The sequence below is a fragment of the Glycine max genome, chromosome 8 (genome assembly GCF_000004515.6).
Source record: "Glycine max cultivar Williams 82 chromosome 8, Glycine_max_v4.0, whole genome shotgun sequence".
NCBI lineage: Eukaryota > Viridiplantae > Streptophyta > Magnoliopsida > Fabales > Fabaceae > Glycine > Glycine max.
Genome location: NC_038244.2, coordinates 12,338,673 through 12,351,759, shown reverse-complemented (window position 1 = coordinate 12,351,759; position 13,087 = coordinate 12,338,673). Strand labels below are relative to the sequence as shown.

The 13,087-nt window shown below is 34.0% G+C and overlaps 2 protein-coding genes and 1 non-coding gene across 3 annotated transcripts; 2 read left to right on the top strand and 1 right to left on the bottom strand.

Annotated features, from left to right (window-relative positions):
* Nucleotides 1-3,770: 3,770 nt before the first annotated feature.
* LOC100783574 (AAA-ATPase At4g25835) lies at nucleotides 3,771-6,249 on the top strand. The gene has a single exon (XM_003531411.5). It carries the CDS (start codon nucleotides 4,641-4,643, stop codon nucleotides 6,189-6,191), a length of 1,551 nt encoding a protein of 516 aa, XP_003531459.1. The 5' UTR covers nucleotides 3,771-4,640; the 3' UTR covers nucleotides 6,192-6,249.
* Nucleotides 6,250-7,758: 1,509 nt separating this feature from the next.
* TRNAS-GCU (transfer RNA serine (anticodon GCU)) lies at nucleotides 7,759-7,840 on the bottom strand. Its single transcript has one exon. It is a non-coding gene; the product is annotated as a tRNA-Ser (tRNA).
* Nucleotides 7,840-10,416, top strand: LOC100782164 (E3 ubiquitin-protein ligase RNF181 homolog). Its single transcript, XM_003532841.4, has 2 exons — nucleotides 7,840-8,728; nucleotides 9,924-10,416. The coding sequence occupies exon 1, from the start codon at nucleotides 8,088-8,090 to the stop codon at nucleotides 8,709-8,711; it is 624 nt and encodes a 207-aa protein (XP_003532889.1). The 5' UTR covers nucleotides 7,840-8,087; the 3' UTR covers nucleotides 8,712-8,728; nucleotides 9,924-10,416.
* The last annotated feature ends 2,671 nt before the right edge of the window (nucleotides 10,417-13,087 follow it).

The following is a 13,087-nucleotide window of genomic DNA, read 5'->3' as shown; positions in this document are numbered from 1 at the left end:
TTTATTTACAAGCAATGACATTCAAATTCATGATAATCTATGCAGCAAAACACAATAGTGGTATCATATACTCATGCAAAAAATTTAGTATTACACGAGACAAGTCGAGAATACATTTGGTTGAGATCTATGATTCAACAACTTCATTCATGTGAGAAACTAACATTTTACCTAATGGAAATAGTTCAATTGACGATACACGTTAAATTTGTGAAGAAGGATCTAGGTTCGATTCTTACATAATACACTCTTGGAAAGATGTTATGAATTTTAAGTGTGACTAAACTCCGACTAAAGATTAGTCTCATATTCGATCTAAAAGATTAAAACTTATGAAAATACCTTAAGATACCACTAAGGAGCCTAAGATTTTAATTAAGATGATATCAAATAAAAAAAATAAAAAACTAACTTATATTTTTACAAAATCACTACTTAGTAAAACTTTTGAGTATTGATGCACAAGATTAACCTTTTTCGTCTTAAATATTTAATAAGTGATTGTCCATATTCATTATGAATATTTATATTTTAATCTTAATACTATCGAATCATTTATAATCCTTGAGTTACGGTCTGTATATCCTATTTAAACTTTGTTCTCTACTATCCTATTCAAACTTTAACTTATCTAAAGATTTGATATTAATCATATTTGGAGTGGCCTACATCTGTCACCCTGGGAAAGAAAACAGAGATATTGTAAATTTACATTTCTTTAGTTGTTTCTTTCCAATATAGTCCTTAATCATTAATCGGTTTTCTTTGTTGACTAAAGCTAAAAGCGCCATATTTTATTAATATTTGTTTAGAATATATGCTTTATTTACTCAGTCACACCAAACTTCTGCTTTAAAATATCAAATATTTTCCACACATTAATTAATAAATGATTGAAAATAATGGACAGTTTAGATGGTTAATAGATTATCATGAAAAACCAAAGCTTAAACCAAAGGGGTGAAGTGCAATCTTTCATTTTTAGTATTTCGTTAACTAATTGCAAGATAACACTACCAAGCTCCAGATAGTACTGAGTACTGACTCATTTTCTTGAAGAATCCATCTTGTAAAAAAGAGATATACATAATGGAATGTGTGATCCACTTGATCATTTGACATTTCAGGGAGAATCCACTTCGGCTTTATTCTTCTGATATCCCAATTTAGACAGTGCTTTCTCTCAAGGCTGACCCAAACTAATAGACGGTGACAACAGTAAACTTAGGCAGGGTTTCTCTCATATGTTTAAATAAACCTTTTTCATAATTTAAGAAAAGTTAAGAAAATAAAAGTCACAAAAGCAAAATTTAACATATTTTTATTTTGTATAGCAATCTTTTTCATTTAACTTGCCCAAAACACTTAGGTGCATAAGTTTATTTTAACTTGCAGAGAAGTTCAATATTTTTTTTCTCCTATACATAGTTAATGGAGAAAATTTACCCAAATGAACTTAGATTTCGAATTTTTGCTAAGAATTACAGTCATAACACTGCTCTACTTAATAGTTTTATCTATTTTCTTGATGAGTCAACATTGCTATGCTTCTTGCATAGATGGAATATGATACATTTGATCATTGACATTCCATGGAGAACCTCTTTGTGGCTTTATTCTTGATACCCCCATTTACGCAGGGCTTTCTCTCAAGGCTGACCTACACTGAAATTTTTGCCCCATCTCCATATTCGTGGCTTTTAATGTGCCATACACATGCCTCTTTTTCTTTTCCTCCTTCTTTTATTTTCTCTTTCCGTGTTCCCTTTCTCAAAATTTCAACCATTTTATAAGCAGATACCTAAAACCATTGAAGGGGCAACAAAGATTAGATAAGAACGACAGCCAAACACCACAGGATCTTGATCTGATGGTGCAAATTGCGTTGCTTTAGTAAAGGAGATTTAGACAAATTTCTGTAAAGAAGCATAAATGAAACTTTGTTTCAAAAGCATATATGCATGTAAAGATATAAAAGAAATGTAATGCACAAAAAAGAATACCACCACCATCTGCATGACTTTAAGATCTATATGCATCTCAATCTCATAGACCCTTTCACCACCTCAACAAGTAAAAGCCTAAAATAATGTAATGAAAAGTTCCATGCATATACAGAAGTGCCCAACCAAATAAGCAACTAAGTAACAAATTGGCATTTTCAGTCACAATCTATAGCTGGGTACATATTTTTCATATTTGTACTATTGGATTGAAATCTAACCTCAACATCAATTGCAATGGTCTATACGACCCATAAGTACAAAGGTGAAAAATAAGAAAAACATGAAGAGCTAATGAATAAAAAAATTATTCAATGGGTCCATGCCAAAAGATACAGTGAATATAAAATCAATCTAGTGGGTTCCTCCGTACCAATTTCAACCGACATAGTGCTGCGGTAAAACATGAAAATCATCAGTAGCACATAATATCATCATCCCCTCATTATCATCTGCTACTTGGCACTCATCATGAGTGACTGATGAGTTATAATAATTCACAAGAACATTCTCTGACCTCTGAAGGCACAAATTACAAGAACAATAGGAAAAAAAAGATAAAGTGTGATTTGTCAAGAAAGAACCAAAAGCAGCTTCAACTCAACGAGATCCACTACATACCATTCCCTAAGAAACCCCGGGTGTTTGCATGCGCCGTGATTCATTGCTGCTGGAGGATTATCTCTTCAAGACCTTTACTAAAGCTAGTTGGCGCGTGTGCATTGTACAATTATGGGGCATCAGATGCTACTTAAAAAAAAGATGCTTGTAAAAATTGATTGAATTTTGATGAATATACCTAAAGTTTAATGCAACCTTGAACAAGAAAATTAAACTGCTATATCAGCAATTGTTGTTAATGAGAGTAAATTGTCTATATTTCAATAATTCTGGTTGATTTGTCATTTTGTTCTAAGACCAAGGGTATTTCTTATAAGAGGTGATTGGAGTTGAGAACATTTTATATTAGGCTCTAACGCTCTTAATGATTTTTTTTTCTTTGAATTTACTAAATTGAAGCCTTATTTAGAGAATATTTATAGCCTATTTTGTAAACTTTTCCAGGATATCATAGGCAATTCGAGCCCAAAACACTTATTGGCTCTAACTCTTTCAATGAGTTTTTTTCATATACAAATCTCAATCTCATACTTTATCTAAGAAAAATCAGATATATATTATCTGAATAAACAATTTATTAATCTATTCATTGGAATTTAAAATTTATTTCACAATTTATCTGAATAAAATTTATTTCAGACATATATATTATCTGAATAAACAATTTATACTATAGGATAAAGAAGTATAGACCCTCCATGTTATTTCACACTTTGAGAAAGAAAAATGAGATAAAAGAGAGAAGTAGATTATAAGGTCCTCACATCAATAACTAGATTTGAGCTCACTTTCTTGTGGGAGATGAACCCTGTTTTTATCAATGGGGACAACCTTTGTTCTCAAGAGTAGATATATCATATAAGCCCAATTTGTTAAAACTTAAAAAAAAATACACTTTTTATATAAGTGCCTTTTTAAAAAGGAGATATGATTTTCTTCTTAAAAAAATTGCTTATTTTAACTAAAAACAGTTTAAACAAATACATCAGAAAACTAAAAAACTACTTATTTTATTTTTAAAAAGTACTAATTTTAAAAATAAGCTTTAACAAACTATCCCATAACTTAATAAAAAAGTGAGAGATTGGAAAAAACAAGAGTGTACGTATACCATTTCTCATGGAAGGAGCATGCAAGACAGCTTTTTTTTTTTTTTAAAGTTGATGGATAGATCATTGATATGTCTTATATTCTTAATGACAGCTTTTTATTTTGAAAAAAAAAAAGAAGTAATCGCAGCACATATCAAAGGAAGGAGTGTATATATATATATATATAAAAGGAAGAAGTATGTAAGACAATTTTTACCACAATTATAAGAAGAACAAAATTGCAACCATGAAAGCTACATTTCCCTGTATTTTTTCTTTAATTTCGAGAATCACAACGAAAACTCCGATTTAAATCCATGCTCTCACTACATACAATAAATAGAAACCAATGCAACAAAAAGAAAAAATAAATAACAACTGAGTTTTTCTTTTGGTCCATAATAACAATTAAAAAGGTTGAAGCTGAAACGTAAGCAATTTTCAAAACCTTGCATTTTTTTGTGTGATTTTGGTTTTGTTGAGCCCACAAAAAGAACCAAACAAACCGTTCAACAATTCCAAAGCAGAAAATTAACAAGCAACAAAAACAAAAGACCTGACCTTTGGCAAACAAAAATCTGCATTTATCTGAGATTCTATACGCATGGCAATTTATGTATAACCTCAAAGGCTATGTCCATAAAACCCTAACAACCCAATTATCAGTTTATCACACAATTCACACATCTTCTTCAAACGAACAAAGCAAAAAGCATAAAGCAAAGTGGTCGGCTTCATCATCATCTTTACCTTTAACTTTTGCCTACTCTACCATATGCCCAACCCAATGTTTTTTTTTTTTTTTTTTATCATAGCCATGTTCCTCCTTTTACGCACCGTATAAGAACCCTAAAAACCCAAACCCTTCAATTCCAATTTCCACAAACAAATTCTCAATCAAACCAAAACACTAAAACACACAGAAATGGAGATATTATCACAAATGTGGTCTCTGTTAGGGTTACTTACCGTTCTCCAGAACGTTCTTCCATCGCAGCTTCTCTCCTTGCTTCATTCTCTATACGAATCTCTGCAAGATCTACTTTCTCCGTATTCGTATTTCGAGATTCCTGAATTCAACGGCTACTGCGGCGTCGAACTCAACGACCTCTACCGCCATGTGCACCTCTACCTCAACGCCGCGAACCACGCCCCCGCCGCCGCGTGCCGCCGATTAACTCTCTCCTGCTCGCCGTCGTCGAACCGTATCTCCTTCGCCGTTGCGCCGAACCACACCGTCCACGACGCCTTCCGCGGCCACCGCGTCGGGTGGACGCACCACGTGGAGACTGCGCAGGACTCGCTCGAGGAGAGGCGCAGCTTCACGCTCCGTCTCCCGAAGCGCCACCGCCACGCGCTCCTCTCGCCATACCTCGCGCACGTGACCTCACGCGCCGAGGAGTTCGAGCGCGTCTCGAGAGAGCGGAGGCTCTTCACGAACAACACCACCGCTTCGGGCTCCTTCGAATCGGGTTGGGTCTCCGTCCCCTTCCGTCACCCGTCCACCTTCGAAACCCTAGCCCTCGAGCCAGAACTCAAGAAACAGATAAAAAACGACTTAACGGCGTTTGCTGACGGTAAAGAGTTTTATAAGCGAGTGGGCCGGGCCTGGAAGCGTGGGTATTTACTCCACGGCCCACCGGGCTCGGGTAAATCAAGCTTAATCGCGGCAATGGCGAATTTTCTCTGTTACGACGTTTACGACTTGGAATTAACAAAAGTCTCTGATAACTCCGAGTTGCGGTCGTTACTAATACAAACGACGAACCGTTCTATAATAGTAATTGAAGACATTGACTGTTCCGTTGACATAACGGCGGATAGAACGGTGAAGGTTAAGAAAAGTCAGGGCGCGAAGCTGTCGTTGAGGAGTAGTAATAAGAAGGGCCAAACGGGGTGTGAAGAGAGTGGGCGAGTCACGCTTTCAGGGCTTTTGAATTTCACCGATGGGTTGTGGAGCTGTTGCGGTGAAGAGAGGATTGTGGTCTTTACAACCAACCACAGGGATAGTGTGGACCCCGCGCTCCTCAGGTGCGGCCGCATGGACGTCCATGTCAGCCTCGGCACGTGTGGGACACACGCATTCCGTGAGCTCGCGCGCAACTACCTCGGAGTGGACTCGCATGTGTTGTTCGAGGCAGTGGAGGGATGCATCCGCAGCGGTGGCTCCCTCACGCCTGCGCACGTGGGAGAGATACTGCTCAGGAACAGAGGGGATGTTGACGTGGCCATGAGGGAGGTCTTGGCAGCGATGCAGGGGAGGATGCTAGTCGCCACAGCTGCCGCTGATCAGCCGGAAAATGAGGAGGCGTCGACGGCTGCCGGAGTTAGGTCGCCAGAGAGCGTGCTGATGATGGGGTCGCCGGAGAATTGGGATGTGAAGAGGAAGGAACAACATGGGTGTAATAATTTGGATAAGAAAGTCAAGTTTTTCGTTAGGTTAAGGTCGTTGACCAGATCTGATCCTGGTAGATAAATTTGTTTTTTTTAGAAAACAAAATTTGGATGAATGCAGCTCTATTATTTATGTGTTTTGTGATTAGTGTTTATTGTGAAGCAAATTTTATTTTCTGGTGTTGATCAAGGATGGCAATCTAAGGGACACAGGGGGCCTAGGTGTGTCGAATATGGCAGATAATTGCTACTTACTGAGACAACGAGGCTTTATTGCTTTAACCCTAAGCTATGGCAGTGATGGCACACTAGATTTAACCGTTAAATATAATTAATTTTAATTTCAATTACAATTTTTATATTGAAATATATGTTATGATAAGAGAAACTAATTCCATAACCAAATTCAAATTAGAGAAGCTTCCTTAAAACTTTTAGATAAAGACATCTCCATTTCATCATTTGCCTTACATCCCATAATTATGACGAGTCAGTATATTTTTTTTTTTTTTGTTTAAATAAAACATAATGTGTTTATTAAGAAGCAATTAATTCTTAAAAAAAATGAATTATTTGATACTTTTCTCTTTGCATATTTAAGAATTTATACTATTTTATTGAAACCTTTAATATTATGTTTATGTATTATTGTCACTTCTTCTCATGACTTTGTGGTTTGCATATATCATCTCAAAAACATTAGAGTGTGAGTTCGAATATGATATCAAATAAATAAATAAAACTCACTGGCTACCATTGTTTATTCAGTGTATCATACCCTAAAACATTAATTAAAAATATGTAACTTATCCTAAAGTGACAGTACAATTTTTTTCCCTTCCTAACCGAAAGTATTATGAAGTGGGAATTTAAATAAAATGACTTTCAAAAAAGTCTCCGCTTTCAGTCATATTATTAAATCATGTATTAGTTTGAATCATAGTTTAATTTAATTTATCTTATAAACTAATCAAAACATACTAACTGTTTACATCAGAACTTGTGCAAGTCTAGATCAAAATAATACATCAATTGAAATATGAGATTACAAATCCATGCAGAACAGAAGCACAAATTCATTAATAAAATGACCAAAAGATTATACTTACATATAAAAAAAAAGGACCTACCCCAAAATAAGAGTTTAAAAAATATACATCCTCAGCTTAATAAAGATATATTGCAAGTCTCAAAGTTTATACACAGTCAACTAATTTAAAATATTTTTTTAAGCAACAAAATTTTATAAATGAAAACTTGTACTTACATTAAATTGCAATTAAAAGAGCTTTAGATTTTTGCTACATGTATTATTTATTCAAAAAGTAAAACAAGAACAATAATTTTTTTTTAAAAAAAAAGGTTCCCGTAGAACGTATCCCTTTCTCTAAAAATTTAAAACTTAACTGTTAAAAAGTAAGAAAAAAGAAAGTTATCATTAGTGACAATTAGTAATTGTTTTAAATTATAATCTAAGAGTTTTACATTTTCAGTCGATGTAGTGTATTTTTTCTTAATGCAAAGTACATGCGTTATTATTTATTCAAAAAGTAAATAAGAAAGAAAAAAAACAAAAGTTCTTGTAGAATATATCCCTTTCTCTAAAGAAAACTTATTTCCTGAAAAGCTATAGTAAAAAGAAAATTTAACGTCGCCTGAGAGATTCGAACTCTCGCGGGGAAACCCCATGTACTTAGCAGGCACACGCCTTAACCACTCGGCCAAAGCGACATTGTGGATAGAGAAATATTTTATAATATCAAGTCCTTATGCTTTATAGTTGAAAGGTTGCATTCAAGAAGCTACCAAATGAAAGGAAAAAGCGATAGAGAAACAAACAATTGAAGTCGGGGCGGGCCCCACACACACTCTCTCTTAATCCCCATTCCTCACACCCAACACAAGTACACCACACCTCACCTCACACACTAGTTAGAGCTTCTTCCCACTTCCTCCGCCGCCACCGCCACCACCACCGATGGCGGATCCGAAAGCCTACTGGTGCCACGAGTGCGACATGAGCGTGTCCCTGACGCTCCCACCCTCCCCTCTCCTCTGCCCGCACTGCCACACCCACTTCCTCGAGCTCATGGACTCCCCAACCCTCTCCCAAAACGACACCGAATCCTCCCTCTTCGACGTCGTTTTCCAAGACGCTCTCTTACTCCTCAACCCCCCTTCCTCAAAACCCCGCCCCCTCCCCTCCCTCCACGTCACCCCCTCCCTCCTCTCCTCCCTCGACCCCAACGGCGTCGTTCGCTGCGCCGTCTGCAAAGACCAAATTACCCCCCACGCCGAAGCCAAACAATTACCCTGCAAACACTTATACCACTCCGATTGCATCACGCCGTGGCTCGAACTCCACGCCTCGTGTCCGCTATGCAGGTTTCGGTTGGAAGAAGAGGAGGAAGAAGGCGGTGACGGCGTTATGACGAAGATCAGGAGGGAGATTATTGCCAGGCTGACGGTGCTGACGGAAGAGGATTTCTACGGGCTGAGGACCACGCTCAACCACATTGCCTCGCGCCACGCGCTCATCCAAGAGAACGAGAATCGCGGCGCCCAGATTGGGGAAACTCAAGGTGGCGATTCGGCTTGCTGATCATATTGGTTCATAAGGTGCTCTGCTCTGTCTTCTCTTTTCATGTCTTTTAATGCTCTAATTTTATGCAAATTTTTATTTCGATGATCATGGAAGTGAAACTCGAAATTTGGTTGGAGAACTAGATCAATTGAGATTTGAGAGTGTGGAATTTTGGTTAGGTTAATCTGTGTATTATGTTCTAAGCCTTGGAGAGTGTTGTTGATAACTAACCCTAATTGTTTTTAAACCCAGATTTTTGAGATTTGAATGTTGATTTTCTGCATTTCATTTGAGGAAAACTTGTGGACTCTTGTGATGTTGCATTTTTGCCTTTAAAGTTGTTATAGATTTGGTGTTTATTGTTAACATTGAAATTGTTTTGTTTTTCCCCTATTGGGTTGGGGAAGGGGAGGAGAGTCAAGACTCAAGAGACCATAAGCAGTTCTATGAGATTTAAGGAATAAGTGTTTATTGTGTAAGTTATTTTTGTACTTGAAGAGCAAGAGTTGTGTTTGGATAAATTTTTTCATGAGCATTTATAGGAAAAGAAAAAAGGAAGATAAAATGCATTGAGCTTCTCCATATGTTAAAATCAACTTATTGCATGTTTGGATTGGCGTTCGATGGCCTTAGATGCGCGTCATTCTTGAAGCTAACATTAGTTGCTGCTATGTCATTTCTAAATTTGACTTGAATTTTTGCAAAGATGTGACCTGCAAAGATTCAACCAAATACAGGCTTATGCCCTTAGCTTTTGGAGAAATTAAATGGAAATATATTCTATGTAAGTTTAAAATTAAGTTTTATGTGGATTTGTAGTGTTTATGGAGAAATTTATCCAAATTGGACCTGAATATGATTAAACTGTTCTCACATATACTACCAGTTGCTTTTGTAAGCTATCTCGGAAAGCTTGCAGAAACAAGCTTAAAACGGCATATCAAGAAATTATAAGTTATTTTCATAAGTTCTCCCAGATGCTTACACAAAAGCTTATAGTACAAGATAAGTTTAAATAAAGCTGTAAGTTAGTTTTTTTTTTCAAGCGCACTCAAATTCTGTCTCTTTTAACTTTTAAATATGTCAAATGCTATTTGGTCTAGCAACTTTAACCATTTTCTACTACTATCACTCACTTTTATTGGCCATCTATCTTCTATTTTGAAAGAGTCTCAAATTCTATTGTTGCTTATGAACTAACGTTATTGCTGTTCTGAAATGTGATTGCAGGTATATAGTGTATTAAAATAATGCTGAAGTTGTATCACCATAGATCGTCTTTTCAAGTGTAAATCTGCACCGACGATTATGCTGCTGTTCTTTTCCCTCCTTTTTTGGGAATCTCCAACTAGCTAGGTCTAGTGCTATAGCTAAAAAATACAATAAATTGATGGAGTGCACGGGTAATGTGCACTTCTCTACCCATCTTCCACTCTCTCTATGTTGGTCCTTGTAACTGGATTTCCTTAGCCAAATTTCTTGTGTAAAACTTAGCTTTCTTTTATGTTGTGTCTGAATTGCCCAAGTGGATGATGGATCCTTCCCACTGAATCATTTCGTTCCCAATTTTTTTGCTTTGGCTTTACAGTAGATGCTATTTTTTCCTGCCAATGTTGCTGTAGTTACGGTATGAGATATTGAGATTGTTGAGGGATTGAATCATTTGAGTGTTGTTGTGTACCATGGAAGAGCCTTAAAATGCATACTTTGTTGTGGTGTGTAAGTTTTGTTCTGATCTTTACTTAAGGAATCAACGCAGCTGGTTAACTATATCGTCACTACTTTAACTAAACATCGACTTTTCTCCCAAATGATTATGATTGACTTTGATGCTTCAAGGAGTGGGTTAATGATTGTTTCCTTGCGAAACCGTAAATATAGAAAATAAGCAGTTTTTAAGGTTAATTTTCCTATCAAAAGAAGGAAAAATGAATAATATCCTTAATTTTCTAACTTCGTTGGCCTTGACCTCTCACGTTCAAGGGTGTCTATGAGACGATTTGGGTAAAGATGTATCTTTATTTTTATTTCACTTAAAATTTTTTAGAGTTATTTACTTAAACTCATTTAATTCAATTGAGACATGATAATAGATTTACCTAAACACGACATGATAAGAGATAGGATAAGATTGAATTAGTTGGTTTATAAATTGACGTAATATCATGTATTATATATAGATAAATCATAAAATGAAAAAAATATAAAATTAATTTATATCTTATTAATGTATTTAAGATAAATAATATTAATGTTAATATAATATGAATTTAATGTTTTTATACTATGTAAGCAATTGTCTATCGTCATCTAATCACAAATTATAATTTAAATTATTTTAAAATAATTATTATTCAAGTTAATAAATTTATTATATATTATGACAAATTATAATTGAATGATTATGCAAAAAAATTTACATTGTAAATACATTATCTTTTTACTCATATAATATTATATTACACAAATTACTATTTAGGAAGTTAAGAATTTTTATTAATAATTTTTTTAAAACAATTGAACCGAGGATAATGTTGAAATAATATTGAATATCATCCCCAAAATATATTAAATCTAATTTTTTAGATTTAAATTTATCAAAATTAACTTCAGTTGAATGAAGGTTAGAGGGTAAGAAGAATCATTAATACCTTAACTAGGAAAGGTACTTGTGGTCCGAAGAATCCTTAGATAAATCTTTGGGTGTTGTTAGGTGTATCCGGTAGTATTGCTGGTGCACCTAGCATTTTCTCTTTTTTTCAATTCTGCCCTTCGTGCTTTTCTCGTAAGATCTTACGGAAAAGACTTCTTTCGTAAGATCCTACGGAAGAGGGTTTTCCGTAAGAGTTTTTATAAGATCTTACAGAATATATTGATTTTTTAGAAAAAAAACTTTATATTGGTTTTTTATTTTTTTTAATTTCTTAAAGTTTTATTTTTCTAATTATTAATATGTTAAATTACTCATTTGTGTATTAATTTTTTTTATTATTACAAAATTTAATGTATATTAAATTTTGTAATAGAAAATATTTTTTATTTTTAAAAACATATACGGATTAAATAATTTGTATGATTTATATCAAAATTAATTGTAACAAAATTTATTATTTAAATTTACATGCGCATTAAATATACATTAGAAAGTTTATTGTTATGTTTAGCAATATTATTTATTTTGTAACATAATTGGCTCATTAACTCAGTTAGTTAGATCATTGTGCTAAGGTGTTGTTAGATGCACTCAGCATTTTTTAAAAATGTCAAAACTGCCCCTTTCTTCGCATTTGTGATGAGTGTGCGTGAGGGAGGTCCGTAAATCGTACGAATCAAGTTGATCTATAAGGTTGATACGGATCAAGTTGATCCGTATGTTGATATTAAGCATACAGATAAGTTGATTTGTAAGCCTTTTACGGATCAACTTGATTCATAAAAGGTTTATGGATGCTAACGAATCAAGTTGATCCATAAAAGGTTTACAAATGCTTACGGATTAAGTTGATCCGTAAAAGACTTACGGATCAAATAAAAAAGGCTTTTATTTTTTAAAATGATAACTCAATTTTTTTTATATCATAATTACCATTTATAACGTACTCTGTCATGCCATAGTATGTCAAATGGAATGCAAGGTCGCTATAACCCCTAAATGAGCAAGAGATACAACTCTATGTCCCAAAGACAAAAAATAAATCTATGTATTAGATTTTTTTTGTTTTAAAGTTAACTTATGTATTAGTTTGAGCATTATTGTATTTTTTTATTTAAATTTATTTGGGTTTTTTATTTGTTAGTAACTATTTTCATTTCATCCATATTATGTATAATAAGTGTTGTCTTGAATGGAAGCATGTAACGTTTATCCAAGAGATTCTTTCATATTTGAGGTGTGTATATATATATATATATATATAATATTGATTAAGAAAAAAACTTATAATTTCACTTTAACTTCATCTAGTTTAAATTTTGTGAGATTTGTTTTTTTTTTTAAATAGTTGATTAAATTCTTTTTTTAAAATAAATAATTTTGGTCCGTGGACGGTTGTGTTTTATTTTTTGTCAAAATTCTTGATATATTATTTTCAATCTAAATATGAGGTATAAGATAAAGTTTTTTTTAACAACAAAGATTAAGGTTTGACAAGAAAATCAAAATAATAAAAATATATATTAAAAGGAAATTTAAAAAATATATTGCATAAGTATTAAACGAATAAGAATAATAAATTATAAACACATAATAATAATAATTAGTCACAATGTATTATTAACGTCTCAATATATTTGTTGCACTTTTTATATTTCAGGGACTAAATTTTGCATTTTGTCGGCGGAATGATAGAACGGAAAGTCAAAAAAATATTAAAACAAATATGCTCCTATACCGA